General features: G+C 48.0%; 1 protein-coding gene across 2 annotated transcripts; it reads left to right on the top strand.

Annotated features, from left to right (window-relative positions):
- Positions 1 to 1,897: 1,897 nt before the first annotated feature.
- On the top strand, positions 1,898 to 20,393 carry Cilp (cartilage intermediate layer protein). 2 transcript variants are annotated; one of them, XM_008836313.2, is made up of 9 exons: positions 1,898 to 2,166; positions 4,192 to 4,356; positions 7,053 to 7,178; positions 7,834 to 8,103; positions 9,257 to 9,436; positions 10,350 to 10,664; positions 11,752 to 11,860; positions 12,625 to 12,782; positions 17,562 to 20,393. In XM_008836313.2, exons 1-9 carry the CDS (start codon positions 1,998 to 2,000, stop codon positions 19,928 to 19,930), a joined length of 3,861 nt encoding a protein of 1,286 aa, XP_008834535.2. In that variant the 5' UTR covers positions 1,898 to 1,997; the 3' UTR covers positions 19,931 to 20,393. The 2 variants fall into 2 exon arrangements, with proteins under 2 accessions (XP_008834535.2, XP_017654510.2); XM_017799021.2 differs by lacking the exon at positions 7,834 to 8,103 and having other exon boundaries at positions 1,899 to 2,166.
- Positions 20,394 to 26,495: the final 6,102 nt, after the last annotated feature.

Raw genomic sequence — 26,495 nt, 5'->3', positions numbered from 1 at the left:
TCTCGAGCTCCTGTCTCATGACTTGCCTGCCATGATGAACTGTACCCTCCAACTGTGAACCAAAATAAGCCCTTCATCCCTTTGGATGCTTTTGTCAGGTATTTTGGTACAGCAAGGAGGAAAGTAACTAATAGAGCATCTCTTCTTGTAGCTTCCCAGTGTCCAGACCAGCACCTGCCATGAATAAGAGCTCAGTCAGGATATTTGGAAAAAGTGACCTTGTGGACAGCTTCAAATCCAGGCCTCTACCTCCAGGTGCTGGCATGTGGCAGGAAGCCCAGGCCAGATTGGATGAGCCTGTGACATGAGGCAGGACTCAAGAGGCTCCTATTGTGCTCCCTAGCACAGTCCCTGCTCATCTTCTGCCTCCAGCTGGGGTTCTAGCCATGTGACCAAAAATTCTCAAAATGTGGTCCAAGAACCAGCAGCTCCATAGAAATGCCAAATTTCATGACCCACTGAGTCAGAATCCCTGGGTGTGGAGCCAGAAGTCCAGGTTTTAACAGCTTTCTGGGTGATTTTTTTTTTTTTTTTTTGTCTTTTTGAAGCAGGGTCTCCCTATAGCCCCAGCTGTCCTGGAACTCACTATGTAGACCAGGCTGGCCTTGAACTCACAGAGATCCACCTGCCTCTGCCTCTCAAGTGCTGGGATTAAAGGCATGCGCCACCACGCCCAGCTTTGGGTGATTTTTTAAAATTAATTTTTATTTTATGTGTATGAGTATTTTGCCTGCATGTATGTGAATGCACCATGTATATACAATGCCATAGGAGACCAGAGGAGGGCATTGGATCCCCTGGAACTGGAGTTACAGATGTTAGCTACCATGTGGGTGCTGGGACCTGAACCCAGTTCCTCTGCAAGAGCAGCCAATGCTCTTAACCACTGAGCCACCTCCAACCTGTGACTGTTTTTTGTTTTTTGTGTTTTTTTTGAGAGAGGATCTCATGTAATCCATGCTGGCCTCAAACTCCCTATTTAGCTGAGGACAATCTTTATTTATTTATTTATTTATTTATTTATTTATTTTTGAGACCGGGTCTCCCTGTAGCCCCAGCTGCTCTGGGCCAAGGACAATCTTAAACTCAATTTTCTTGCCTCCACTCCTTAAGAGTTGGAATTACAGGTGTGTACCAACACACCTAGTTCATGAAGTACTGTGGATAGAACTCAGGGCTTCCTGCATGTTAGGCAAACACTCTACCAACTGAGCCACATCCCTAGTCCCTTCTGGGTGATTCTAATGGCAAAGTTAGATATACATTGCCTAAGACAACAGGCAACCTCAGGCTGGGGCTAGGAGAGGAAGATGAGGGAAGTCCCAAAGTATAGGCAGCTGCTCAGGCCACCTGTAGGCAAGACTGGTTGGTGGATGCCCGTACATAAATCACACACACACATGCACACGAACATCTGGCAGAGTCTCAGAGGAGTCCACATACTGAGACGCTAGTTCCATTGGGTGAAGAGAGGCATACAGATCCAAGTGGGGAGGGGTAATGTAGAACTCTTTGCTCCAAGTGACATCCTATGCCCCACAATCTATATGTCCCTTGTCCCTTCTGAGGGTCTCAGACTGCTTCTCCAGAAGTCAGAGAAGCTGAATAATCTAGCTGAGACTAGTCATTCTCACCTGTGAGACCAGGTGGCCTGGGTGCTGAAGAGAGTTTGGGGAATATGTGCTACGATCAGCAACATCCTTGTACTTGGGCAGGCCAGCTGGGGGATCGGCAGGCAAAGCTTAGACAAGTGCACATTATCCTGGAGCCATGACATGCTGCCCAGATGGAGAATTCCTCTTGGCTCTTCCCCAGGGCTGTACCCCATGTCCAGCCTGCCTCCTGACCCCTGCCTCTCTTATTTGGACTGTGGAACTGCTGCGCACTTGGGACTCGGGCTGTGACCCACTTGGGCCATCAGTGTTCTGTGGCATCCTCCCACCAACCCATCCGCAATGATCTGGATATGAAATTCCAGTCCCTGTGAGTTGCTGGAGATGTGGAGAGGGGAGGGAGCCTCATGCTCAGATCTAGTTTCGCCACTGCTTCCCGTGGCTGGCTGCCACAGGCTGAGCCACCAGCTGTGCTATATAAGGCCCGCGACTGGACTGCTGGAGAGGCGAAGAAGACTTGGACCCCCAGCTAAGGAGTCTTATTCAGGACATGGTGAGCTTTATTCCCAGTCTCTCACCCTATCCCTGTGCCCTACTGTCCGGCTCAGCTGCTCCTACCTCTCTCATCGCTGGATACCTCATTGCTCTCTCTTTGCTGGCTGACCCCCTCATTTTCCAAAGAAAAGACTTCCCTTTCTGCTTTGCACTTTTCTCTTGCCCCTATTTAGTCCAAAGTCTTCCTCAGCCCTGCCCACCTGAAGTAAGATTCCCCACGGTCCCCAAATGTCCCGGCCTTGGTCTCTATATCTCTGGATGCTCTGCTTTTCCCCCTGTGACCAGCCATCATGCACTGTCCAGGCGCTGCGGGGGAGAGTGGGTTGGGGAGCCTGAGCGCCAGGCCTATGTGGAGGAAATGGTGGGATGTAGAGAACATCTGCTGGCTGCCAGATGGGAAATGTTTTTTTCCACAAGATGCCCCAGGCCACTCTGGCCTCTCAGACAGCCTTGGAGCAGCTCCTGCTGAGGTTGTACAGGCCTGTTCAGACCCTGGGAGTTTGGGGTAACCAAGTGTAACTGGGATCTCTTGGTTTGAGAATCAAGAGGGAGGTAGCATATAGTGGTTTTCAGGCTAGACAGTCTGCACTGTGAGTTTGTTCTTCCCCTGGGGCATCCAAAAGTTTGGGGGATCTTTTTTCCAGAAAGAAGTCTTCCCTTTCCTCCCACAGCCTGGAAATGAAGATCGAAGGTAACTTTTATAGACAGAGTCTTGTTCTGTAGCTCAGGCTATCCTGGAACTCACTATGTACTCATGGCAATCCAGAAGCGTCAGTCTCCTGAGTGCTGAGATTACAGGTGTGAGCCACCACACTCAGCTAAAGGGAGTCATTTGAAAATTTCCTGTACCTGGTCAGTTTCTGGATTGGCCATAACTCAGGGGAAAGAGAAAAATGTCCAGTTGAGTTGGAGCCTGTGCTACCCATAGCTATCTCCATGGTTCCTTACCATTATAGCCCAGCTTACTTTCCTCTTCCAATTCCTGTAGCTGTAAGCCCATGCTCACAGATATTGAGGGACCCTGAACTCTTACCATGCACCCATCTACTTCTCTTTGGCTGGCTCCTGGAACTCCCAGCCAGGCCCCAAACACACAGACCAGAATGGGTTCCAGCTGTGGCCTGTGCACATCTGGGAATGTGTTCTCCAAGTGGTGCTGCTGAGATGTCGGCGCCTTTCAGCCTGCCTGCCCGCCCTAGGAGAGGCCACTGTAGCTGGAGTCAGAGCTGCACGGCCTTAATATGTAGCTGTCTGTACAGAACTGTGAGCTCCATCAAAGGGTAGCAAAATGAAAACCCCTCAAGGGGACTTGAAAGTGATCGGTTAAGACCCAGAGGCAGCTGGGAGGAAGCCTCTCAGTGGCAAGGAACTTCCTCATCTCTATTCTCTCCTGTGACTGGTTTTGCTGTGGAACACTGGAACCTGGGCCTGGGGTTGGAACCTCGGTGTGCTTTGTTTGAATTCAGATTCTCAACTTCCACATCTCCCAAGCTTTTCAGTTTGGCAGTTCAAGCAGATGTCGCTCCCATGAAACTCCAGTCTGTCCACCCTTCCATCCTGGACAGGTCAGGAGCTATTTTTGCTAGAGCCATAGAGGTGACTCAGGGACTGAGGATGTAGCTCAGCTGGTAGAGTGTTTGCCTAGTATGGATGAAGTTCTGGGTTCCATCCCTTGCACCACATAAAACTGGTATAGACACCTGTAATCTCAGCACTCGGGAATTGGAAGATGGAGAATCAGAAGTTTAAGGTCATCCTTGTGTACATAGTAAATTTGAGGCCAGCCTGGGCTACATGAGACCTGGTCTTTAAAAAAGTGACTCAAGCTGGTCGTGGTGGCGCATGCCTTTAATCCTAGCACTCAGGAGGCAGAGGCAGGCAGATCTCTGTGAGCTGGAGGCCAGCCTGGTCCCCATTAGCGAATCCAGGCCAGCTGCGGCTACAGGGAGACCTTGTCTCAACCCCTCCCCCAAAAAAAAGTGACTCAGAAAAGTGGGATCTGACACACTTTGCTTCTCTACAGATATTGGTTCTGAGAATTTTCCTTGGGGAACCACAACCCAGAGAGCAGCCATCTCAGCGACCTCACCCATCTCCTGCTGTGTTCCTACCAGGCCCAAGGGAAAGATGGCAGGACCCAGGGCCTGGGCATTCTCTTTCCTGGTCCTGGAGCTCACCTCTGTGCTGGGTATGCACTAATTATCGGCTTGTTCCCTCATCTTCCACTTGCCACAGTGAAGTCATGTCTGGTCTGGGACCCAATTATACATAGATCTGAAGACTTGAGGTTGTTTGATGGACTTAGTCATAATTTGTACTCTGCTTGTTTCCACTTAAATTTGAGATAGTTCTCAATTTTAGAACTCACAGGATAGAATCTTTTTAAATGAGTAGGATGAACAGTCATTCAGAGAGTGAAGAAGAAAAAAGATGGGAAAGTTACTGCCTAAATTTAGCTCTGAGCTTCCTGATAGCCAAAGCGAAAGGGAGTCACAGGGGAATCACTGAGTTCTGGGAAGCAGATTTGGGATTTGGTCTGTTTTTAGTTTCATGAAAATTCTTCTGGCCCTAAAGCTCAGTTTCATTTACACCATGTAGCCAATTTTTTTTTTTTTTTTTTTTTTTGGTTTTTTTGAGAAAGGGTCTCCCTGTAGCCCCAGCTGTCCTGGAATTCACTATGTAGACCAGGCTGGCCTTGAACTCACAGAGATCCGCCTGCCTCTGCCTCCTGAGTGCTGGGATTAAAGGCGTGTGCCACCACGCCCGGCAATGTAGCCAAATTTTACAAATATATCTGAAACTTACTGGTTTCCTTACCCTCTGCTCCCAACCTCTGGTGACAGGGAGATGCCTGGTGGAACTGCTGATTTCCCCAAGCATGTGCACTCCCACTGTAAACTCGTATACTCACTCCCACCTCACCTGACTCTCCCTATTTCTAATCACACACTCATAGTGCAAAGGGTGCTCACAACCCTCTTTTGAAGCTGCATGCCCTTCAGGCTTGTTGCCACAGATGCAGGAACAAAGACTGGCCTGTGAGCAGTGCCAGCCCTGTGTGTGTCTGCCTCCCGCCTCATTCTTTCCACCCGGCAGCTGCTGTTTGTGAAGATGATTAACATTCAGCCATTTGAGGGGAAATCAGATTAGGTTGATTAAAAGAGCTCCCATCACCCCAATTAAGCAGCACAGAGGATTCTGATTTGGCGCCTTGCCTGGGAGTTAATTGCCTTTCAGGGCTTTCTCAGACCTCTGCTTTCCTTTCTGCTCATTTTGGAGCCCCCAGCCCAGATGTATGTGGAGTAGGGCTGGAGCTACTCCTGTCCTGAGGACTCTCTACTCATCCTCAGCCTGTGGTCAGAACAGTGAAGACTACTGACCCAGTTAGTCCACCAAGTCCTTTTGGGAGGGTGGATCTGAACACCAACCCACCAAGAGAAAGAGACTTTCCTTTGTGCCAAGCATTGGCCTAAATGGGGATAGAAACATTCATTCAGCATACAATTTATACTAGGCATTGTTCTAAGAATTTTATGAATGAATTCTATGGGAATCACAAAGACAGGAAGTCTTATTGTTCCTCCCCACCCCACCCCCTTTTGTTTTTGAGACAGAGTCTTATTATGCAGCCCCAGCTGGCCTGAAACTTGCTAAGTAGAACCAGGTTGGCCTTGAACTCCCAGAGATCTGCCCACCTCTGCCTCCTGTGTGCTGAGATTAAAAGTTTATGGTCACCAAGTCCAGCTTATTATTCTCTCTTTATGATGAGAGTAACCAAGGCCAAGTGGGTTAACTGCTTGCTGAGGTCACAGTTAGGAAGTGGCAGAGGCTGCAGAACTCTTCAGAAATGCTGGTGTCTTATCTCATGGGATCCTCAGGCCAGCAGCAATCTATGAGGGTGAAAGTAACATCTCCACTATATGGATGAGGAAAATAGGCTTCATTTTCCCAAGAAGGACAGGTGTAGATACCCAAGCAGGAGACCCAACCTACTAGCTGCCTAGAAGTGTCTGATGGTCCCCCCACTTTTCTTTGAGACAGTGTCTCCCTATAGCCCCAGCTGGCCTGGAGCTTGCTGTGTAGACCAGGTTGGCCTTGATCTTACAGAGATCTGCTAGTCTCTGCCTCTTGAGTGTAGAGATTAAAGGCATGTGCCACCATACCCAGTCTCTGATGATCCCTTTAAATATTTATTTATTTGAATGTGCAGGTAGAAGGGGTCAGAGGACAACTTTCAGGAGACAGTTCTCTCCACCATTTGAGTCCCAGGGATCCAACTCAGGTTGTCAGGCTTAGTGGCAGGTGCCTTTACCCACTGAGTCATCTTGCTAGCCTTAAAATGTTTTTTATTAGCATATAATAATACATAATAACATAATAATACATAATAACAGGCTTCATTAAGACATTGTCATATGTGCATGTAATACATTTTGATAAAATTCATCCAGCATTACCTTTTCTTGTCCCCCTCCCACTTCAGTTGATCCCCCTTTCTCTTTCTGAGACAGGGTCTCCTGTATCTCAGGCTGGCCTCGAGCTCACTATGTAGTGGAGGCTGGCCTTGAATTCCTGATTCTCAACCTGTTAGATTTTTGGAAAATGAAAAATAGAGGAGTAGGAGACAAGGAAATAGAGCCAGACCTGCAACAGGCAAGGAATAGATCTTCCTTTATTCAAAGAAGATACAGTGAGACGTAGAGGCTGTCCGAGGGAACCAAACATCTACAACCAAACAAAGAAACCTGGGGTGGGGGGCAATGAGGCCTTGGAGAAATTTCACAGTAGTGAATGGCAGACTAGGGATTTGAACCTATGCTCAAGGTTCATGTTCCATCTACCACACCATACTGTCTCCCTCACTCAACTTCTTCTGGCCATCAGGGAGACAGACGATGCTTACCCAATCAGTGAGAAGAGTCCAGCCCATGCTTCCACAATCAGTGAGAAGAGTCCAGCCTAGGAAGAGGACCTCTACCTCCTTTGCCAAACCTGATGACTCCCTGGAGAGTGAGTTGTGTCTGGAGCAGGGAGGGCCAGAAGGGGTCTTTACTGCACTTGCTAGGTAAATTGCTGATGGTTAGGTAGGATGTCAGAGTTTTGTGAAAACTCACTTTTTACAAGGCACTTGGCCCCTCTCTCTGTCTAGGAAGAGAAGTGTAGTACAGGAAAGCTCAGAGTCAGGAAGCTGCCTGATGTATTCCAGAAATAGGGTACTTACAGGCTAGAACATGAGCCAGTGGGCAGGAAGGAGCAGATGTGGGTGGAGAAATAGCAGAGGCATCTAACCAACACCCTAATTGCCTTGCTAAGAGATTTTTATGCTGGGAAGTGGTGTGGTCCAAGCCATATGGAAAAAACTTACCCCATTTGAAGTGTCAGGGATTGGTAAGTGGGGCAAAAGAGAGTCTTGGGGAAGAGAGATGAGACAGGAAGTTACCGGCATGATCCACCAGGCTAATGAGAGCTGGAATGGAGGGCTCCTCATTGTAAAGCAGAGAGGGGATTGAAGATTGCTGGTGTAATAAATGTGACAGGGCCTAAGAGGACCCAGGATGAGTAAGCAGAATCAGGGTGGACTCCCAGGGGAGCAGCAGGAAAGGAGAGCTGGAGTTCACCTGTTATTCCAGGGATGGCTTCTCGTCAATTTGGCTCTATCCCTCAGGTCCTGGTGAGTGGACAACTTGGTTCAACATTGACCACCCTGGTGGGCAGGGTGACTATGAGCGTCTAGATGCCATCCGCTTCTACTATGGGGAGCGTGTATGTGCCCATCCCCTGCGGCTAGAGGCCCGGACCACTGACTGGATGCCAGCGGGCAGCACTGGCCAGGTGGTCCATGGCAGTCCCCGTGAGGGCTTCTGGTGCCTCAACAGGGAACAGCGACCTGGTCAAAACTGCTCCAATTATACAGTGCGCTTCCTCTGCCCACCAGGTGAGTCTGAATGGCCCCATCCCTTGTGTCCCACCAGCCTTGGCACAGAGAAGAGACTAGGACCTGAACACCATATGTATGCACATGCTTTAATACCCATAACGATATCAGTGCTGTAAGCTCCCCAGAGCTGGTCTGATTTTATGGGCACGCTCCAGTCAACCTGTTATATTGAGTTCAAATGGTTCATTGGTGAAGATCATCATGGCTTGGATTTGGGCTGTTGGGGTTTGAATCTCAAGTCTACCATGTGCAAATATGTAATTTATTTATTTATATATTTATTTATTTATTTATTTATTTATTTTCTTCTTTACTTATTTAGTGGTACTAAGGATTGAAACCAGGACCCTATGCTAGGCAAATACTCTATCACTGAACTATACCTCCAGCCTCTGACCATTTATTTATTTATGAATTTGAGACAGGGTCTCACTAAGTTTTCCTAGCAGGTCTTAAATGTGTAGTCCTCCTGCCTCTGTCCCAAGTAGCTGGGAGCACAAGCTTGTAAAACCCAGCTCAATACAATGTATTCATGAATTCCGGGCTGGCCTTCAGCTTCCTAAGTAACAAAGGATGACCTTGAGCCTGTGATTCCCCTGACTCTTCCTCCCCAGTGCTAGGATTACAGGCATGTACCACTGTGCCTGGTTTTATGTGATATTGAGGTTCAAATCCAGGGTTTTGTACATGCTAAGCAATCACTCTACCACTGAGCTACATTGTCAACTTCTCTGTGAAAGTTAGAGATACTACTTCTTCAGGACTTTTGACTTAACCTCATTGAAAAAAGACATTGCAGAGCTGGAGATATAGCTCATTTGGTCAAGTGCTTGTTTAACATCCATAAAACCCTAGGTTTCATTTATAGCACCACCTAAACCAGGCATGTGGTGGCCTGCCCCCCTATAAATGCAGTACTCAGGAGGTCGAGGTAGGTGGATCAGATGGGAAGCCAGCCTGGGATACATGAGACCTTGTCTCAAAAAAAATAATTTTCAATTCATTACAGTAAATATAAATATCAGTAACATCTGTGATGTCAATGGGGACTTGTCTCCCCTCACCAGAGAAGAAACAGCCTCAGGGTCAGGTTTCCTGACCCAATCCCCTTGGGAAAGAAGTCAGATCTTCTGGTGTCCCCATCTTGCAGGGTCCTTGCGCCGAGACACAGAGAGCATCTGGAGTCCCTGGTCTCCCTGGAGCAAGTGCTCAGCCGCCTGCGGTCACACTGGGGTCCAAACCCGCACCCGCACCTGCTTGTCAGAGACAGTGTCGCTGTGTAGTGAGGCCACTGAGGAGGGCCAGCTCTGTGTGAGCCAGCCCTGTACAGGTACCTCCCTCCCTCCTAGCAATGGGCAGAGTGTGGTGGGCTGTGTTGAAATGGCTTACAGAATGGATTATAGGGCCAGTGTGAGACTGAGTTCTTCATTTACTTACCAGGTGCTAAGCATGTATGTCACATGTTCTGATGGGAGATATACAGGATGTGTTCCATAGTTAGGAACACAGGGCATTGTTAACAATCATAGCTTAAGAAATCCAGATAGGAACTGTGGTCCCCTCCAGTGCACTAGAGATGTGGTCTCTTCCTGTGAGCTGGAGCTGTGATCTCCTCCCATGAACCTGGAGCTGTGGTTCCTCTTGTGAGCTAGAACTATGATCCCCTCCCCTGATCTGAAGCTGTGGTCCCATCTCAGGAACAGGAGCAGTGATCCCCTCCTACGTGCTGAAGCTGTGGTCCCCTCCCATGAACCTGAAGCCTGTGGTCCCCTCCCATGAGCTGTAACTGTGGTCCCCTCAACTGCTGAGCCATCACTCAATCCCCAAATCATGTTTTTTGAAGAAAGCAATACTAGCCAGGTGTGGTGGTGCACGCCTTTGATGACAGCACTCAGGAGGCAGAGGCAGGTAAATCTCTGTGAGTTTGAGGAGCCAGCATGGTCTCCATAGTGAATCCAGGTCAGCTGGGGCTGACCCTGTCTCAAAAAGACAGACAGAAGAAAGAGAGAGAGAGAGAGAGAGAGAGAGAGAGAGAGAGAGGAACCCAGGAAACCCAGGGAAGCTCGTTAGAGGATGTATGTCCTAAGTCTTAAGGATGGATAGGAATAAGTCATGAAGACTGTTAAGGAAAGGTAACAGAGGCCAAAGAGGAGAGGAAGCACATGTAAGTATCCAAACTAAGATGTAGGTGAAAGGGAGTCCAAATCCACAAAGCCCCGCTGATGTGGCTCCTTGTCCCACAGCCTGTGACCTGACCTGCCCCATGGGCCAGGTGAATGCTGACTGTGATGCCTGCATGTGCCAGGACTTCATGCTTCATGGGGCTGTCTCCCTCCCTGGGGGTACCCCAGCCCCAGGGGCCACTGTCTACCTGCTGACCAAGACGCCAAAGATGCTGACCCGGACAGACAGCAGTGGGAGGTTCCAAGTCCCTGGCTTGTGTCCTGATGGCAAAAGCATCCTGAAAATCACCAAGGCCAAGTTTGCCCCCATTGTGGTCACAATGCCCAAGACCAGCCTGAAGTCGGCCACCATCAATGCAGAGTTTGTGAGGGCAGGTGATTAAATGCCTTGGGTAGAAGGGATTAGTGCTGAGCTGGCTTCTCAGCTCTCAGGGTAAAACCCAACCTTTTCTGTGACCCATAAGCCCTATATCCTTTGACAATCTCTAATTTCTCAGTTCCTTTCTTCTTTTTTTGGGGGGGGGGTCTTTTGGAGACAGGGTCTCCCTGTAGCTACAGCTGGCCTGTAGACCATGCTGGCCTTGAACTCACAGAGATCTGCCTGCCTCTGCCTCCCTAGTGCTGGGGTTAAAGGCATGTGCCACCATGCCCGGAATGTTCTCCTCTTTATTCCTACCATAGGGAGTTACTCTACACACACATCTTTGCCTTGGGAACTTTGTACTTGCTATGTGTACTCTGTCAAAAGTATTCTTCCCCTAGATATTGGTAGGTTATCCTTCCTAAGGCATGAGGACTTCCCCGCCTACCTTATCTAAAATAATCAATTATAGACGAGTGTGGTGGTGCACACCTTTAATCCCAGTATTCAGGAGGTAGAGGCAGGTAAATCTCCATGAGATCAAGGCCAGCCTAGTCTACACAGAGAGTTCCAGACCAGCTGCTGCTACAGGGAGACCATGGCTCTCAAAAGAAGAAGAAGAAGAGGAGGAGGGGGAGGAGGGGGAGGAGGGGGAAGAGGAGGAGGAGGAGGAGGAGGAGGAAGAAAGAAAATCTTATGACAAAGGGTTTATAGGTCATAGAAAGAGGGGCCTAGGAAGCTCAGAAATGGTGTTGAATGGCTAAGTTCTGCTAGGGACAGCAGAGCATATCGCACTAGTTAGACAATCATTTCTGTTCCAGTTATAGTGCTTAGAATCACAGTTGTCACACAGCCCCCTGAGTTCTCCACTGCCCTATCTAGAGCTACTTGTGCAGTTATGGAAACAGGTCCCAGGTGGAGAGGGTGTGTGTGTGGGTCTCCATTCGAGATCATTTGCCTTAGGTATTAGGAGGGGAACACTGGAGATGGGTGCGGGTGGCATGAAGCCATATAATTTGAATACCATCAGAGAAAGCAAGACTCTGTAGAGCCTAGCACAAGAAGAAAAAAAACCCACTGTTTTCTCATCTTCTATCCCAGAAATGCCATACATTGTGATGAACCCTGTGACAAAAGCACGCCGAGTCGGGCAGAGTGTGTCCCTGTGCTGCAAGGCCACAGGGAAGCCCAGTCCAGACAAGTACTTCTGGTGCGTATTCTGCCAGCTGCCCTGCTAGTTCTCTTGGAAACCAGAGCTTGCTTGCATTGGGTCTGGACTGAATGGTAGCAATGACCTATAGAGGAAAGACATACATGAGCTGCCACTGGTGCAGAGCCTGGATGTTGGCACTTATAAGTGGGGGCCTACATGGTTGTGATTGCCCAGGAAACCAACCAGTCCTGTTGTACCTTGAAGTTGGAGTTCTCCCAAAGTGTTTCTTGTCCTCAGGGTCCCCTCATACAGGTGCTCAGGCCCCAGAACAAGGTTCCTTAGTCCTGTCTCCTCCAACAAGGTCAGAATCCCCAACAGCTGGCAGTCTTTTGGATCCCCCCAGAACTGGGCTTACAGATGGTTGTGAGCTGCCATGTGGGTGCTGGGAATGGAACCTAGGTCCTCTGCAAGAGCCAAAACCATTTCTCCAGACCTTGGGAGTCTTTTCTTAACCCTGCATAAACATTTTACAACCACTAGCTTGTTTGAGAATCCCAACAATTCTGTGAGGTCAGGTGGAGATTATTTCTTCTATTTTATAAACCAGGAAGCTGGAATTAAATTAGAGGTGTGAGGATTTGTCTAAAGACCCACTGCCAGTTAAGAGGTAGGGCTGGGACTTAGAACCAATTCCCTTGTCTCCCAGTGCTCTAGGCCAGCCAAGTGAAAGCAAATCCTCCCACCACCTTGCTTTCTGGCACATCTCCAGGTTTACCTGGTCTCCCATATCCCACTCTGGCTCCACCTCTCCATCCTTACAGGTACCACAATAACACATTGCTGGATCCCTCCCTCTATAAGCATGAGAGCAAGCTGGTGCTGAGGAACCTGCAGCAAGACCAGACTGGGGAATACTTCTGTAAGGCACAGAGTGATGCTGGGGCTGTCAAGTCCCAGGTTGCCCAATTGATTGTCATCGGTAAGCTTGTGTGGGTCTCATGGGTCCTGGGTCTGCAAACAAATTAGCTGAGCACCCCAGTAAGCATTACTGGGCACAAAAAGCTTGGACTTTTGTTTTAAATATTTTATTTATTATTTTTACTTTATGTGTATGAGTGTTATGCTTGCATGTAGGTAAGTGCACCCATGTCATGTAGTGCCTGCAAAGGACACAAGAGGCTGTCGGATCCCCTGGAACTGGAGTTACAGGTAGTTGTTGTGGGTGCTGGGACTCGAACCCGGGTCTACTGCAAGATCAGTGTTCTTAACCGCTGAGCCATCTCTCCAGCCCCAAGCTTGGACTTTTCTATGATGTACACAATATGAGGCCCTCTGGGACACAGCACAGACCTAATTCTGCTGTTTGAAAAGGGGGTTTGTGTATGAAGAAATATAAATAAAATTCAAACAAGAAAAGAGAGAGAAATGCAGAGGCTAGAGATAAGCACAGTTGATAGTGGGCTTGTCTAGCATGCATAAAGTCCAGGGTTCGATTCCCAGCACTACATAAACTGGGCATGGTGGCACATGATTATAATCCTACAACAGCGGAATTGGAGGCAGGAGAGCCAGAAATTCAAGGTTATCAGCAGCTATATAGTGAGTTTGAGACTAACCTTATGAGATCCTGCCCCTTCTTTCTCCCATAAAAAAGACAGAAAAATGTGCTGGGCATGGTGGTGCACACCTTTAATACCAGCACTTGGGAAGAAGGGGCAGGTGGATCTCTGTGAGTTTGAGGATAGCCTGGTCTATGTAGCAATTTCCAGGCCAACTGGGGCTCTAGGGAGGCCCTGTCTCAAAAAAACCAAAAAAAAAAAAAAAAAAAAGAAGAAGAAAGAAGAAAGAAAGAAAGAAAGAAAGAAAGAAAGAAAGAAAGAAAGAGATAGAAAAATGTAGCTAAGGGCTGTGGATTCTAATAAACAAGAGACAGATACTGGGGCTGGAGCGATGGCTCAGCAGTTAAGAGTACTGGTTGCTCTTTAAAAGATCCAGGTTCAGTTCCCAGCATCCACATGATGGCTAAAACCCTCCATAACTTCAGTTTCACAGGATTAAATGCCTTCAAGGGCATCGCATACACAAGAGTGCATGTATATGCATGCAGGCAAGACACTCATGCAAGAGAGTGGAGAGAGAGAGAGAGAGAGAGAGAGAGAGAGAGAGAGAGAGAGAGAGATTCCTTCCAGATGGCTGGGCATGGTGTGAGACATGCCTGTAATTCCAACATTTGGGAGGTAGAAGACAGGATTAAGAGCTCAAGATCATCTGCTATATGGTGAGGTTGAGACTAGTCCTGACTATATGAGACCCTGTCTCAAAGAGCCATTACTGATAGAGCCTAAAACTGATATTCTGTGAACACCCCCCAAGAGTCTGATTTTGGATCTGGGATGTGTCCTGGACATACATGGCTTAAAAACTTCTCAGGTCATTCTGGTTTGGATCCAAAGTTGGGAAGCCCAGATCTCAGAGAATAAGCAGGGACTGTGTGTGAAGGTGGAGGTGGAGGTGGAGGTGGAACAGGTGGAGGAGGTGGAGGTGGAGGAGGTGGAGGAGGAGGTGGAGGAGGTGGAGGTGGAGGAGGTGGAGGAGGAGGAGGTGGAGGTGGAGGAGGTGGAGGGGGAGGAGGTGGAGGTGGAGGAGGTGGAGGAGGAGGAGGTGGAGGAGGAGGAGGTGGAGGTGGAGGAGGTGGAGGGGGAGGAGGTGGAGGTGGAGGAGGTGGAGGAGGAGGAGGTGGAGGAGGAGGAGGTGGAGGTGGAGGAGGTGGAGGGGGAGGAGGTGGAGGTGGAGGAGGTGGAGGAGGAGGAGGTGGAGGAGGAGGAGGTGGAGGTGGAGGAGGTGGAGGGGGAGGAGGTGGAGGTGGAGGAGGTGGAGGAGGAGGAGGTGGAGGAGGAGGAGGTGGAGGTGGAGGAGGTGGAGGGGGAGGAGGTGGAGGTGGAGGAGGTGGAGGAGGAGGAGGTGGAGGAGGAGGAGGTGGAGGTGGAGGAGGTGGAGGGGGAGGAGGTGGAGGTGGAGGAGGTGGAGGAGGAGGAGGTGGAGGAGGAGGAGGTGGAGGTGGAGGAGGTGGAGGGGGAGGAGGTGGAGGTGGAGGAGGTGGAGGAGGAGGAGGTGGAGGAGGAGGAGGTGGAGGTGGAGGAGGTGGAGGGGGAGGAGGTGGAGGTGGAGGAGGTGGAGGAGGAGGAGGTGGAGGAGGAGGAGGTGGAGGTGGAGGAGGTGGAGGGGGAGGAGGTGGAGGTGGAGGAGGTGGAGGAGGAGGAGGTGGAGGAGGAGGAGGTGGAGGTGGAGGAGGTGGAGGGGGAGGAGGTGGAGGTGGAGGAGGTGGAGGAGGAGGAGGTGGAGGAGGAGGAGGTGGAGGTGGAGGAGGTGGAGGGGGAGGAGGTGGAGGTGGAGGAGGTGGAGGAGGAGGAGGTGGAGGAGGAGGAGGTGGAGGTGGAGGAGGTGGAGGGGGAGGAGGTGGAGGTGGAGGAGGTGGAGGAGGAGGAGGTGGAGGAGGAGGAGGTGGAGGTGGAGGAGGTGGAGGGGGAGGAGGTGGAGGTGGAGGAGGTGGAGGAGGAGGAGGTGGAGGAGGAGGAGGTGGAGGTGGAGGAGGTGGAGGGGGAGGAGGTGGAGGTGGAGGAGGTGGAGGAGGAGGAGGTGGAGGAGGAGGAGGTGGAGGTGGAGGAGGTGGAGGGGGAGGAGGTGGAGGTGGAGGAGGTGGAGGAGGAGGAGGTGGAGGAGGAGGAGGTGGAGGTGGAGGAGGTGGAGGGGGAGGAGGTGGAGGTGGAGGAGGTGGAGGAGGAGGAGGTGGAGGAGGAGGAGGTGGAGGTGGAGGAGGTGGAGGGGGAGGAGGTGGAGGTGGAGGAGGTGGAGGAGGAGGAGGTGGAGGAGGAGGAGGTGGAGGTGGAGGAGGTGGAGGGGGAGGAGGTGGAGGTGGAGGAGGTGGAGGAGGAGGAGGTGGAGGAGGAGGAGGTGGAGGTGGAGGAGGTGGAGGTGGAGGAGGAGGAGGTAGAGGTGGAGGTGGAGGAGGTAGAGGTGGAGGTGGAGGTGGAGGAGGTGGAGGTGGAGGAGGTGGAGGTGGAGGAGGTGGAGGTATTCAGATTCAGGTGCTATCATGGGCACAGGTACATAAATGGGGGAACTGAGGATGCTTTATAAGAAAAGGTGATCTCATTATAGCTGATTTCTAGAAGAGAACTAGAAGGGAAAAGACTTCAAACCAAAGACCTATCAAACCTGTCCTTGGAAAGTAAGGTGGAGGGAGGCTATCTTAAGAATTGGCCTAAAAAGAACAAAACAAAGCAGAGAAAGAGAAAGTGTATTGGAAGAATTATGGAATGAACTTTGGAACAGACAAGACAGACCTAGGGCCCTATGGAAAGAGGCATGGAACACCCCAATGTCAGTCTCCAAGCTGCCATACCAACACACCCTGTTAGCACAGTGATTTTTTTTTTGTTACTTACTATTTTGAAGTTCAATTTGTAGATAATTATATGTAATTTCTAAATATATATGCATATGGCTTTCAATTTATCCAAAAGGAGAAATAAAGTGGTGTTAATACAAAATAGAATTACTTCAGTAGCTAAAAGCTTTGGCACATTAACACAAGAAGATATTGAGATCAGATACTTGCACTTAATACAGAGTAACCATGAATGTGATCTACAAGTACTTATGTGTGTTGAGGTCTTGTTCTGGTGGTTTGTAATTCCTGGGTAATACTGCCATAGGGCTATGGTTTTTCTCAGATAAGGAACAATTATTGGTATTCTTGGTATTGTTTCAAGCTAAGCAAAGTGGGGTCTTAGATTCATTTATATGGTAGTTGGAATCTTGAGAAACTTCAGTATATGGCTGAAGTGATGGGAAAAAAAATACCAGGCTTCCATTACTTTAAACAGAACTTTCTTTGTTTTGTTTTTGTTTTGCTGCTTTTTTTGGTTTTTTGTATGTAGCCTAGACAGGCCTCAAACTCAATACATAGCTGAGAATGACCTTGGAAAGCTGGTCCTTCTGCCTCTACTTCCTGAGCTTTGGATTATATCACTACACCTAGTTCAAATAGGTTTTCTAGCTACATGAATGTTTCATGGGATGTGTGAAAATCATGAGGCAGAATCGTGCCAGGCTCTACAGGATGCAGAGTATCAACAGTTCCTCTCCACTCTGCCAGTAGCACTCTCAACTTTGGCGATAACCCAAAACACTCTCACGTTTTCAAGACCTCTCCATCGAGAACTTGCTACTCCAGTGACCTCAGCAACTCTAGTGACTCTGTTTCCTTCTATATGTATAAAATGGGCTTAGTAAGAGCTGCTCTATCTCCTCCAGAGAAGTCTGTGAGAGTCAGGGTTGCAGATATACAAGTCCTTTGAAAACTGCATCAAGGAGGAACTGGGTGATGCAGCTCAGTGTTAGAGCAGTTGGGCTCAGTCCTCAACAACAGCCACACATGCGCACACGAGTGCGTGCAGACACACACAAGCCAAGCCGGATTTGATGGCACACAGTTGAGATGACACCTGGGAGGCAGAGTCAAGAGGATCAGGAATTCAAGATAATCTTAGGATACAAAACAAGTTTGAACCCAGCCCAATCTGTGTGAGACCCTATCTCAACAAACCAAAAACAAAATCCAGAGAGACAGAGACAAACAGAGAGACACAGATAGAGACAGAGAGCAACACAGAGAGCAAGAGTGACCCATTAAGGTTGAGATATCTTATGTAAGACATGAACTTATATTTTAAAACTTACTCCATTTCTTTCATAGCACATGATGAGATCCCCTGCAATCCAACCCCCGAGAGCTACCTTATCCGGCTGCCCCACGACTGCTTCCAGAATGCCACCAACTCCTTCTACTATGATGTAGGCCGCTGCCCAGTCAAGACCTGTGCAGGGCAGCAAGATAATGGGATCCGGTGCCGGGATGCTGTGGAGAACTGCTGTGGCATCTCCAAAACAGAGGAGAGGGAGATCCAGTGCAGTGGGTACACACTGCCCACCAAGGTGGCCTCAGCGTGCAGCTGCCAGCGATGTGCAGAGACACGGAGCATTGTTCGGGGGCGTGTCAGTGCTGCTGACAATGGGGAGCCCATGCGCTTTGGCCACGTGTACATGGGGAGCAACCGTGTGAGCATGACTGGCTACAAGGGCACATTCACCCTCCACGTCCCCCAGGATACAGAGAGGCTAGTGCTCACATTCGTGGACAGGCTGCAGAAATTCGTCAACACCACTAAAGTGCTGCCCTTCAATAAGAAAGGGAGTGCAGTGTTCCATGAGATCAAGATGCTTCGACAGAAAGAGCCTATCACTTTGGAAGCTATGGAGACCAACATTATTCCCCTGGGAGAGGTAGTTGGTGAAGACCCTATGGCTGAACTGGAGATTCCATCCAAAAGTTTCTACAGACAGAATGGGGAGCCCTTCACAGGAAAAGTAAAGGCTAGTGTGACCTTCCTGGATCCCCGGAATATTTCCATGGCCACAGCTGCCCAGAGTGATCTGAACTTTATTAACGATGAAGGAGACACCTTCCCTCTTCGGACTTACGGAATGTTCTCAGTAGACTTCAGAGATGAGGCCACTTCTGAGTCACTTAATGCTGGCAAGGTGAAGGTCCACCTAGATTCTACCCAGGTCAAGATGCCTGAGCACGTACCTGCCATGAAACTCTGGTCGCTCAACCCAGACACGGGACTGTGGGAAGAGGAAGGTGATTTCAAATTTGAAAGCCAAAGGAGGAATAAGAGAGAAGAGAGAACCTTCCTGGTGGGCAATATGGAGATCCGTGAGAGGAGGCTCTTTAACTTGGACGTCCCTGAAAGCCGGAGGTGCTTCATCAAGGTGAGGGCCTACCGGAGTGAGAAGTTCTTACCCAGTGAGCAAATCCAGGGGGTTGTCGTCTCAGTGATCAACCTGGAGCCTAGAACTGGCTTCTCATCTAACCCCAGGGCCTGGGGTCGATTTGACAGTGTCATCACAGGCCCCAATGGGGCCTGCCTGCCTGCCTTCTGTGATGACCAGTCTCCTGATGCCTACTCTGTCTATGTCTTAGCAAGCCTGTCAGGGGAGGAGCTAGAAGCCGTGGAGTCTTCTCCTAAATTCAACCCAAATGCAATTGGTGTCCCTCAGCCCTACCTCAACAAGCTTAAATACCGTCGGACAGACCATGAGGATCCAAGGGTTAAAAAGACTGCTTTCCAGATCAGTATGGCCAAGCCAAGGCCCAACTCAGCTGAGGAGAGCAACGGGCCCATATATGCCTTTGAGAACCTCCGAGCATGTGAGGAGGCACCACCCAGTGCAGCCCACTTCCGTTTCTATCAGATTGAGGGGGATCGCTATGACTACAACACAGTTCCTTTCAATGAAGATGACCCCATGAGCTGGACTGAAGACTATCTGGCATGGTGGCCCAAGCCAATGGAGTTCAGAGCCTGTTACATCAAAGTAAAGATTGTGGGGCCACTGGAGGTGAATGTACGATCCCGAAATATGGGGGGCACCCACAGGCAGACAGTGGGGAAGCTCTATGGGATCCGGGATGTGAAGAGTACTCGGGACAGAGACCAGCCCAATGTCTCATCTGCCTGCCTGGAGTTCAAGTGCAGTGGAATGCTCTATGACCAAGACCGGGTAGACCGCACCTTGGTGAAAGTCATTCCCCAGGGCAGCTGCCATCGAGCTAGTGTGAACTCTATGCTGCATGAGTACCTGGTCAACCACCTACCACTGGCAGTCAATAATGACACCAGTGAGTATACCATGCTGGCACCCCTGGACCCTCTGGGGCACAACTATGGCATCTACACGGTCACTGACCAGGACCCTCGCACAGCCAAGGAGATTGCACTTGGCCGGTGCTTTGATGGTACATCTGATGGCTCCTCTAGGATCATGAAGAGCAATGTGGGAGTTGCCCTGACCTTTAATTGTGCAGAGAGGCAGGTGGGCCGACAAAGTGCCTTCCAGTACCTCCAAAGCACCCCAGCCCGGTCCCCTGCCACAGGCACTGCCCAAGGAAGAGCGTCCTCCACAAGGCAACAGCCGGCAAGCAGGGGTGGCCTGCGCCGGCGGGGAGGAGTGGATCCTCTGAGATTTTCTGGTGTCTCTCAACAGCCTTTAAGCGATTAAGTCTTGTGGTTTTCCATACTCATCTCTGACCACCTCATGTGACAGCCATCATGAGACTGATACACAAACTGTCACTTGTTAATTTAAGCACATCTGTTTTGGTGCAGTTTGCTTGTTTGTTTCTTCATGCCTTTACTTACTGTTTCATCTTGTAATACTGATTGGCACATGGTCCCCAAGATGACATAATAAAAACTCCCTCTTTTTAAAAAGAAACTCAAGAAATTGGCCACTGGTAAACTTCTGCAGCCTTGGTGCTCATTCTGTGCTTTCAATGCAAACACTCTTCTTTTTGTATGGTTTTTGCCCACCTCTGCAATCATGATAATTTGATATTGAAGAGCAAATAATGAAATAAAGCATATTTCTTAGGCATGTTCCACAAGATGTAAGCTAAGCCTCTGTCACAGTTCATACATATAAATGGTGGCATAATAAAGAATATAAACAAAATAATTAAAAATAGTATTTTTACTTGAAATGTAACATTTATTTCTTTGGAGAATTTGAAACTCTAGTGTGCATTTCAAAAGCAGGGTATTGAAGAGAAGGTAATCATTGTCCCTCTGCTGACTCTGGAAAGAATATCTCTTAGTACCCACAGTTATATGAGGTTACTAACTATGTATATTTCCCTTTGAGATGGAGTCTTATGTAGCCCAGGCTGGCCTCAAACTTACTAGGCATCTGTGAATGACCTCAAACTCTTGATATTTCTGCCTTCACCTACCAAGTACTGAGATTATAGGCGTTTGCTACCATACTGGTTTTTATGCAATGCTGGGGACTAACACTAGGCAAGTATTCTATCAATTCAACTCCATTCCTTGTGTGTTTCCCTTTATATTTGTTTTGTTCTAGCTAGAAGCCTGGCATAACCAAGGAAGATGTCAATAAATGCATATTCTATACTTTGACTCAGAGGCTACCATACTGTCCTTTAAACCTTTAACCTTTAAAGTGAACAAAGGAGCTCTGGAAAGCAGTACCAAGATGAATCAAGGCTCAGTGTCCCTAACTTACTAGGCTGGGCACTAGACACCTATTCCAGCAGTCAAGTTTGTTCTCATAGCTCATATTTTCCACTTTCAGAGAAGAACAGAGATTCCTGGAGTCGTGAGCCTGTTCTGGGCTCCTGAGCAAGACTAAAAATATGTCCCAATTTTTTTTTCCAACACAGTGGAGATTGTACAATAGTTGGCCTAGGGTCTGGCAATCTGAACAAGTGGTCCTTTGGCTTCCCCTAAGTCTGTTGCCGTCTCCAGCTGGGCTGGCTGACTTTACTCTAAATGATGGGTTTTCTCTTTCTCTGTTTTCAAGCCCTTCTAAAGATGCCCAGACTTTCCAGACTCCAGGTCCCTGCTGTAGGTAAAAGACTGTGTCCCTGGAGTAAAACAACTGGTCTAGGTGGACAGAGATTTGAATTTAGTTCAAAGGATTTTTGTTTAAAATAGTAAATCAGAGGCCAGTGGGTGGCACCACAGCAGTCTTGGAGCATTAATAGTGATAGGTGGAGGCAGGAGGATCAGGAGTTCATGGCTTCCCTAAGCTACATAATGAGTTGGAGGCTAGCTTGAACTACATGAAATTGTGCTTGAAAAGCCAGAATGAACCAACCAAACAGATAACAAAACAATCAGGGGGAGTGGGGAGCAGGATTGAAGATAAACTCACTGTCTCTCTCTACCAACTGCTCTAGAACTCTCAGGAAGCAGAATGGAGCCAGGTGGTTTAGAGGAAGACTGGGCATTATTTATAATCAGGAGAAAATAGCCCAAGATTCCCTGGCTAACCTAAGCTCCTTTGAATCCACTACTGTCCTGTGTTGGATTCCTCTTCTTAGATCAGCATCTGCCTAGCTCCTGGAAGTACAGTTTATAATCAGTTGGAAATTTCTCTGGTATGCACAGGCCCTAGGTTCCACCTCCAGCCCAACAAAACAAGCAAGCAAACCAGAACTACTGCGGATTCATGTGTTATTCCCATTTATCATGGACTCTGCTTATTTTCCAGACCAAATGTTCATCTCAGAAAAGCCCCTGTTTTCAGCCTCCCTTAGCCTGCTGTTCATTTGGCTGAGCACTTATTACTGAGTGTGTGAATTACCAGAATGGATGTGGGATGGCAGGATGGAAAGGCACACAGAGAAGACAATCAGGCTGCTTCTGATTAAAAAAAAAAAAATTAAAAAAAAAATAGGGGCTAGTGGGGAGTGGTGGCACACGCCTTTAATCCCAGCACTCGGGAGGCAGAAGCAGGCAGAATCTCTGTGAGTTCAAGGCCAGCCTGCTGGTCTGGTCCTGACCAGCTAGGGCTACAGGGAGACCCTGTCTCAAAAAGACCAAAAAAAAAAAAAAAAAAAGGAGTGGGAGAGGAGGGGGAGCTTTCCAAACAGAAAGCTCTCTTCAGTTTGGAGAGTTCAAGCAGCTAGTGTGCTAAGAAAAAAAAATTTCACCAGGCCATTGAGACAAGGACAGAATCTGCAGGGAGTGGAAGGATTTAAGTACAGTTGGAGGCAATTCAGAGAGGACTGCAACCAGAACTGTAGGGCCAACAGAATCCAGGCCTCGATTCTCCCAATTTCCTCATGTCCTCTGTCATGTTATTTGGTTCGCTGGCCTTGAACAGGTTATGTAGTCAAGGATGATTTTGAATTTCTGGTCCTCCTGCCTCACCACACCATGCAGTGCTGGGGATCAAACCCAGGATTTTGTGCATGGGAGGCAAGTACTGTATTGATTGAGCTACATTCACAGCCCAAGTCTTTGAAACATTTTTTTTTTAAAGCATACACCACCATACATGGTCTTTCTCCATGCTTTTTTTAAAAAAATATTTTATTTATTTTTTATGTGTATGCATGTATTGCCTGCATGTAGGTAAGTGCACCAGTGTTGTACAATGCCCAAGGAAGACAAAAGAGGCTGTCAGTTCCCCTGGAACTAGAGTTACAGACTGGAGTTACAGACAGTTGTTAGCTGCCATGTGGGTGCTCGGATTAGAATCCGGGTCTTCTGCAAGAACAGTCAATGTTCTTAACCATTGAGCCATCTCTCCAGCCCCAGTCTTTGAGCTATTTTGACTTAGTATTTTTTTTTGTTTTTATTTTATTATTTTTATTTTATGTGTATGAGTGTATTGCCTGCATGTATGAGTGAGTGCACCGTGTCATGCCGCAGAGGTCAAAAGAGGGCTTCAGATTCCCCTGGTATTGGAGTTAAGGACGGTTTATAGCTGCCATGTGGGTCCTGGAAATCGAACCTGGGTCCTCTCTAAGAGCAATCAGTGCTCTTAACTGATGGACCATCACTCTAGCCCCTTGACTTAGTATTTATTTGTATAGGGTATTGTGAGCAAAAGCTCCCAGCAGAAAAATTCACCTTTAACTGAACCTCTTACAAGGCCGATTAACACTTCAATGATTGTGAAGAGTTTGGAATGTTTCACGTTCAAGCTTATTTACAATTTTATCTCAGCTATTTTTCTTTTTTTTTTCTTTTGGTCTTTTTGAGACAGGGTCTCCCTGTAGCCCCAGCTGTCCTGGAACTCACTATGTAGACCAGGCTGGCCTTGAACTCACAGAGATCCACCTGCCTCTGCCTCCCAAGTGCTGGGATTAAAGGCGGGCACCACCACACCCGGCTATCGAAGCTATTTTTAGCCTCCCAAATATAGTCATTTTCTGATCACCTCTGTGTCAGACCTGACATCCTTTGACTAACAGATCAAAATCTTTCTAGATGTATTTACTTAGTAGACCACTAGCTCCCACCAACCCAAGGTCTAAGCATGCTGTCAGATAAGTGTCCAAGGCAAAATTCTCCCCACTTTGCCATAACCTGCCTGATGTTTCCATTAATATATTTGAAAAGTGCCGGTTTATGGCTTTCTTTGTTATGTTACTATAAACGCTTCTACATTGTAACATGGAATTTGGGGTGCCCTAAATCTGTGTTCCCTGGTTTGGCTCCAGAATAAACTATCTCTTTTCCCCTATGAGGTGAGAGTTGTGCTTTTGCATCAACAATATGAAGGAAGGATTCTACTTTTTTCTTTTGCATGTATCTCCAGTTGACCTGGCACCATTTGGCAGCAAAACTTTTCTTTCCCCATTGAACTCCTGGTAAAATCAATTGACTATAAATGTGCTTGTGAACTTAGTCTTTTGTTTTCTGTGTCTCTTTTGATGACTGGAGTTTTGTAGTAGTTGTAATCATGAGCTGTGACTCCTCCAACTTTAGTTACTGGAAATGTCATTTTCATCTTCATGCTTGGAAATATTTTTGCCTAACACCCTTGCCCTTTAGAAATTATCAATAAGTGGGGTATAGTGGCAGTGGTGTTGCCCTTAATCCTAGCATTCAGGAGGTAGAGGCAGGTGGATCTCTGAGAGTTGGAGGCCAGCCTGGTTTACATAGTTCCAGGCCAGCCAGGAGTACATAGTGAGACCCTGTTTCAATACCTCCAGCCCCTCCCAAATATGAACAAGTGTTTCCTAGTACTGTCTTCAAGATTTGCTATACTGAGTTTCCACTGAGTGAATGTCATGAACCATTTTGCCTCTAGCAAATAGTTCAAGGAAGTGTGGTAAGTTAGTGCCATCTGCTGACCATCTGCCTAAAAACATCAGAACGGAGGACAGCAGCTCTGCCTGCTCTCTGAAGTCACCTTCAGCCCCAAGCACAGGCACTGGAGAATAGTGAATGCCTCCTACAGTCTCATTAGTTTCCTCACCACACAAATGGTGAGCAGCGACCTCCTGCAGAAACAGAAACCAATTAAAGAGACCTTAAGAAAGTACAGGAATGCATCACCATAATGGAGACATACTTCATTCATTTCTGCAAATAGTATTTCACAGTCCTAGAAATAGATTCCTCAGCTGGGGATATAGCTCAATTGGTTGACTATAGTTCAGAGTGCTTGCCTAACATGTAGGAAGCCCTGGGTTTGATTCCCAGCAGTGCATAAACCATGCAGGGTGGTGCATGCCTGTGATTCTAGCACTTGGGAGGTAGAGGCAGAAGGATCAGAAGTTCAAGGTCATCCAGTGACTCTGAGACTAGTTTGGGCTACCTGAGACCTTATCTCAAAAAAAAAATGAAAGATTCCTGAGTCCTACTCCAGAATATTTTATCAAAACCATTTGGGAAAGTGCTTAGGTGAATTTCAACCAATACTCTCATGATTGGTCTTTTTCAGACAGGGTCTCTCTGTAACCCCAGCTGCCCTGAAACTCACTATGTAGACCAGGCTGGCCTTGAACTCATAGAGATCCACTTGCCTTTGTCTCCTGGCTGGGATTAAAGGCATGCACCACCATGCCCAAGTTTGTGTTCATTTTTTTAATATAGAGTCTTTCCAGGCTGGCCTTGAACTTTCAGTCCTTCTGTCTCTGCCTTTCCAGTGCTGGGATTATAGGTATTTGCTACCACATCACAGATAATTCTTAAGCGAATAAAGGGTTTGTGCACCACACATGTGCAGTACCTGTTGAGGCAGGAAGAGGGCATCAGTTCCTCCTGAACTGGAGTTACAGATGGTTGTGAGCTACCTGATGTGCGTACTGGGAACCAAACTTGGGTCCTCTCCCAGAGTAGCAAGTGCTCTGAATTGATGAACCATTTCTCCAGCCCCTAGGTCACTTCACTGTCTTAATGTAGCAGTATCTTTTTAATCCTTGAAGTGAGGTATCTCTGGATAGATGGTAGAGAGTCTGCAGATCCTAAAACCTTACTATTGTGCTATGTCCTGTGCAGTGGGGTGGTAGAAAAATCCAGAAATAAAATAAGATGATATCACAGAAGATGCATAAAACACTTAAAGTTGAAGGGGGACCAGGAGGCCCTCTCTCTCTCCAGCGGGACAAAGGCCATGAGTCGCTAACTCCCAAAGTTTTTTTTTTTTTTTGTCTTTTTGAGACGGGGTTTCTCTCTAGTCCCAGCTGTCCTGGAACTCACTGTGTAGAGCAGGCTGGCCTTGAACTCACAAAGATCCGCCTGCCTCTGCCTCTGGAGTGCTGGGACTACAGGCTTGTACCACCACGCCTGGCTAACTCCCAAAGATTTTATTAGCATGGATTAGATACTCTAAGCAGGCATTTACTAACAAAAAGCACACAGGGGCTCCACGAACTATTTACAATTCAATGTGGCTTGTTTATAAAGTATAGAGCAGATGTTCACAGAACAGTCAGAAGAGTGTGAATAGGTGTAGCTTCCTTATCTAATCTAAACACAAGGGACACTGTACTTCAGAACCTGTATCTGCATACAGGCCCCTTTGGCTTTGCCATCATAGACATTCTTGGCTGGTGGTGACTTTGCATATATACCAAGTGTGCTTTCATCAGAGTTCAAACAGGGCAGGGTCTCCAACACTATTAATTGAAGGAGGGAATGGAGACTCATTTGGGGATTTAGGTTTGAGATCGAGTTCATTTACCTTGGGCAAGTCACTTAAATATGTGCTGATGATTGCAACACCTCACTGGACTGTTGTGAGGATTAGATTAGAATGTAGATGTGAATGCACTCTTCTTTTTCTTATGCACACATGTATACTG

The sequence above is a fragment of the Nannospalax galili genome, unplaced genomic scaffold (genome assembly GCF_000622305.1).
Source record: "Nannospalax galili isolate Female #2095 unplaced genomic scaffold, S.galili_v1.0 scaffold54, whole genome shotgun sequence".
NCBI lineage: Eukaryota > Metazoa > Chordata > Mammalia > Rodentia > Spalacidae > Nannospalax > Nannospalax galili.
Note: the sequence above shows the minus strand (reverse complement) of the source record. Positions and strands in the feature narration are given on the sequence as shown.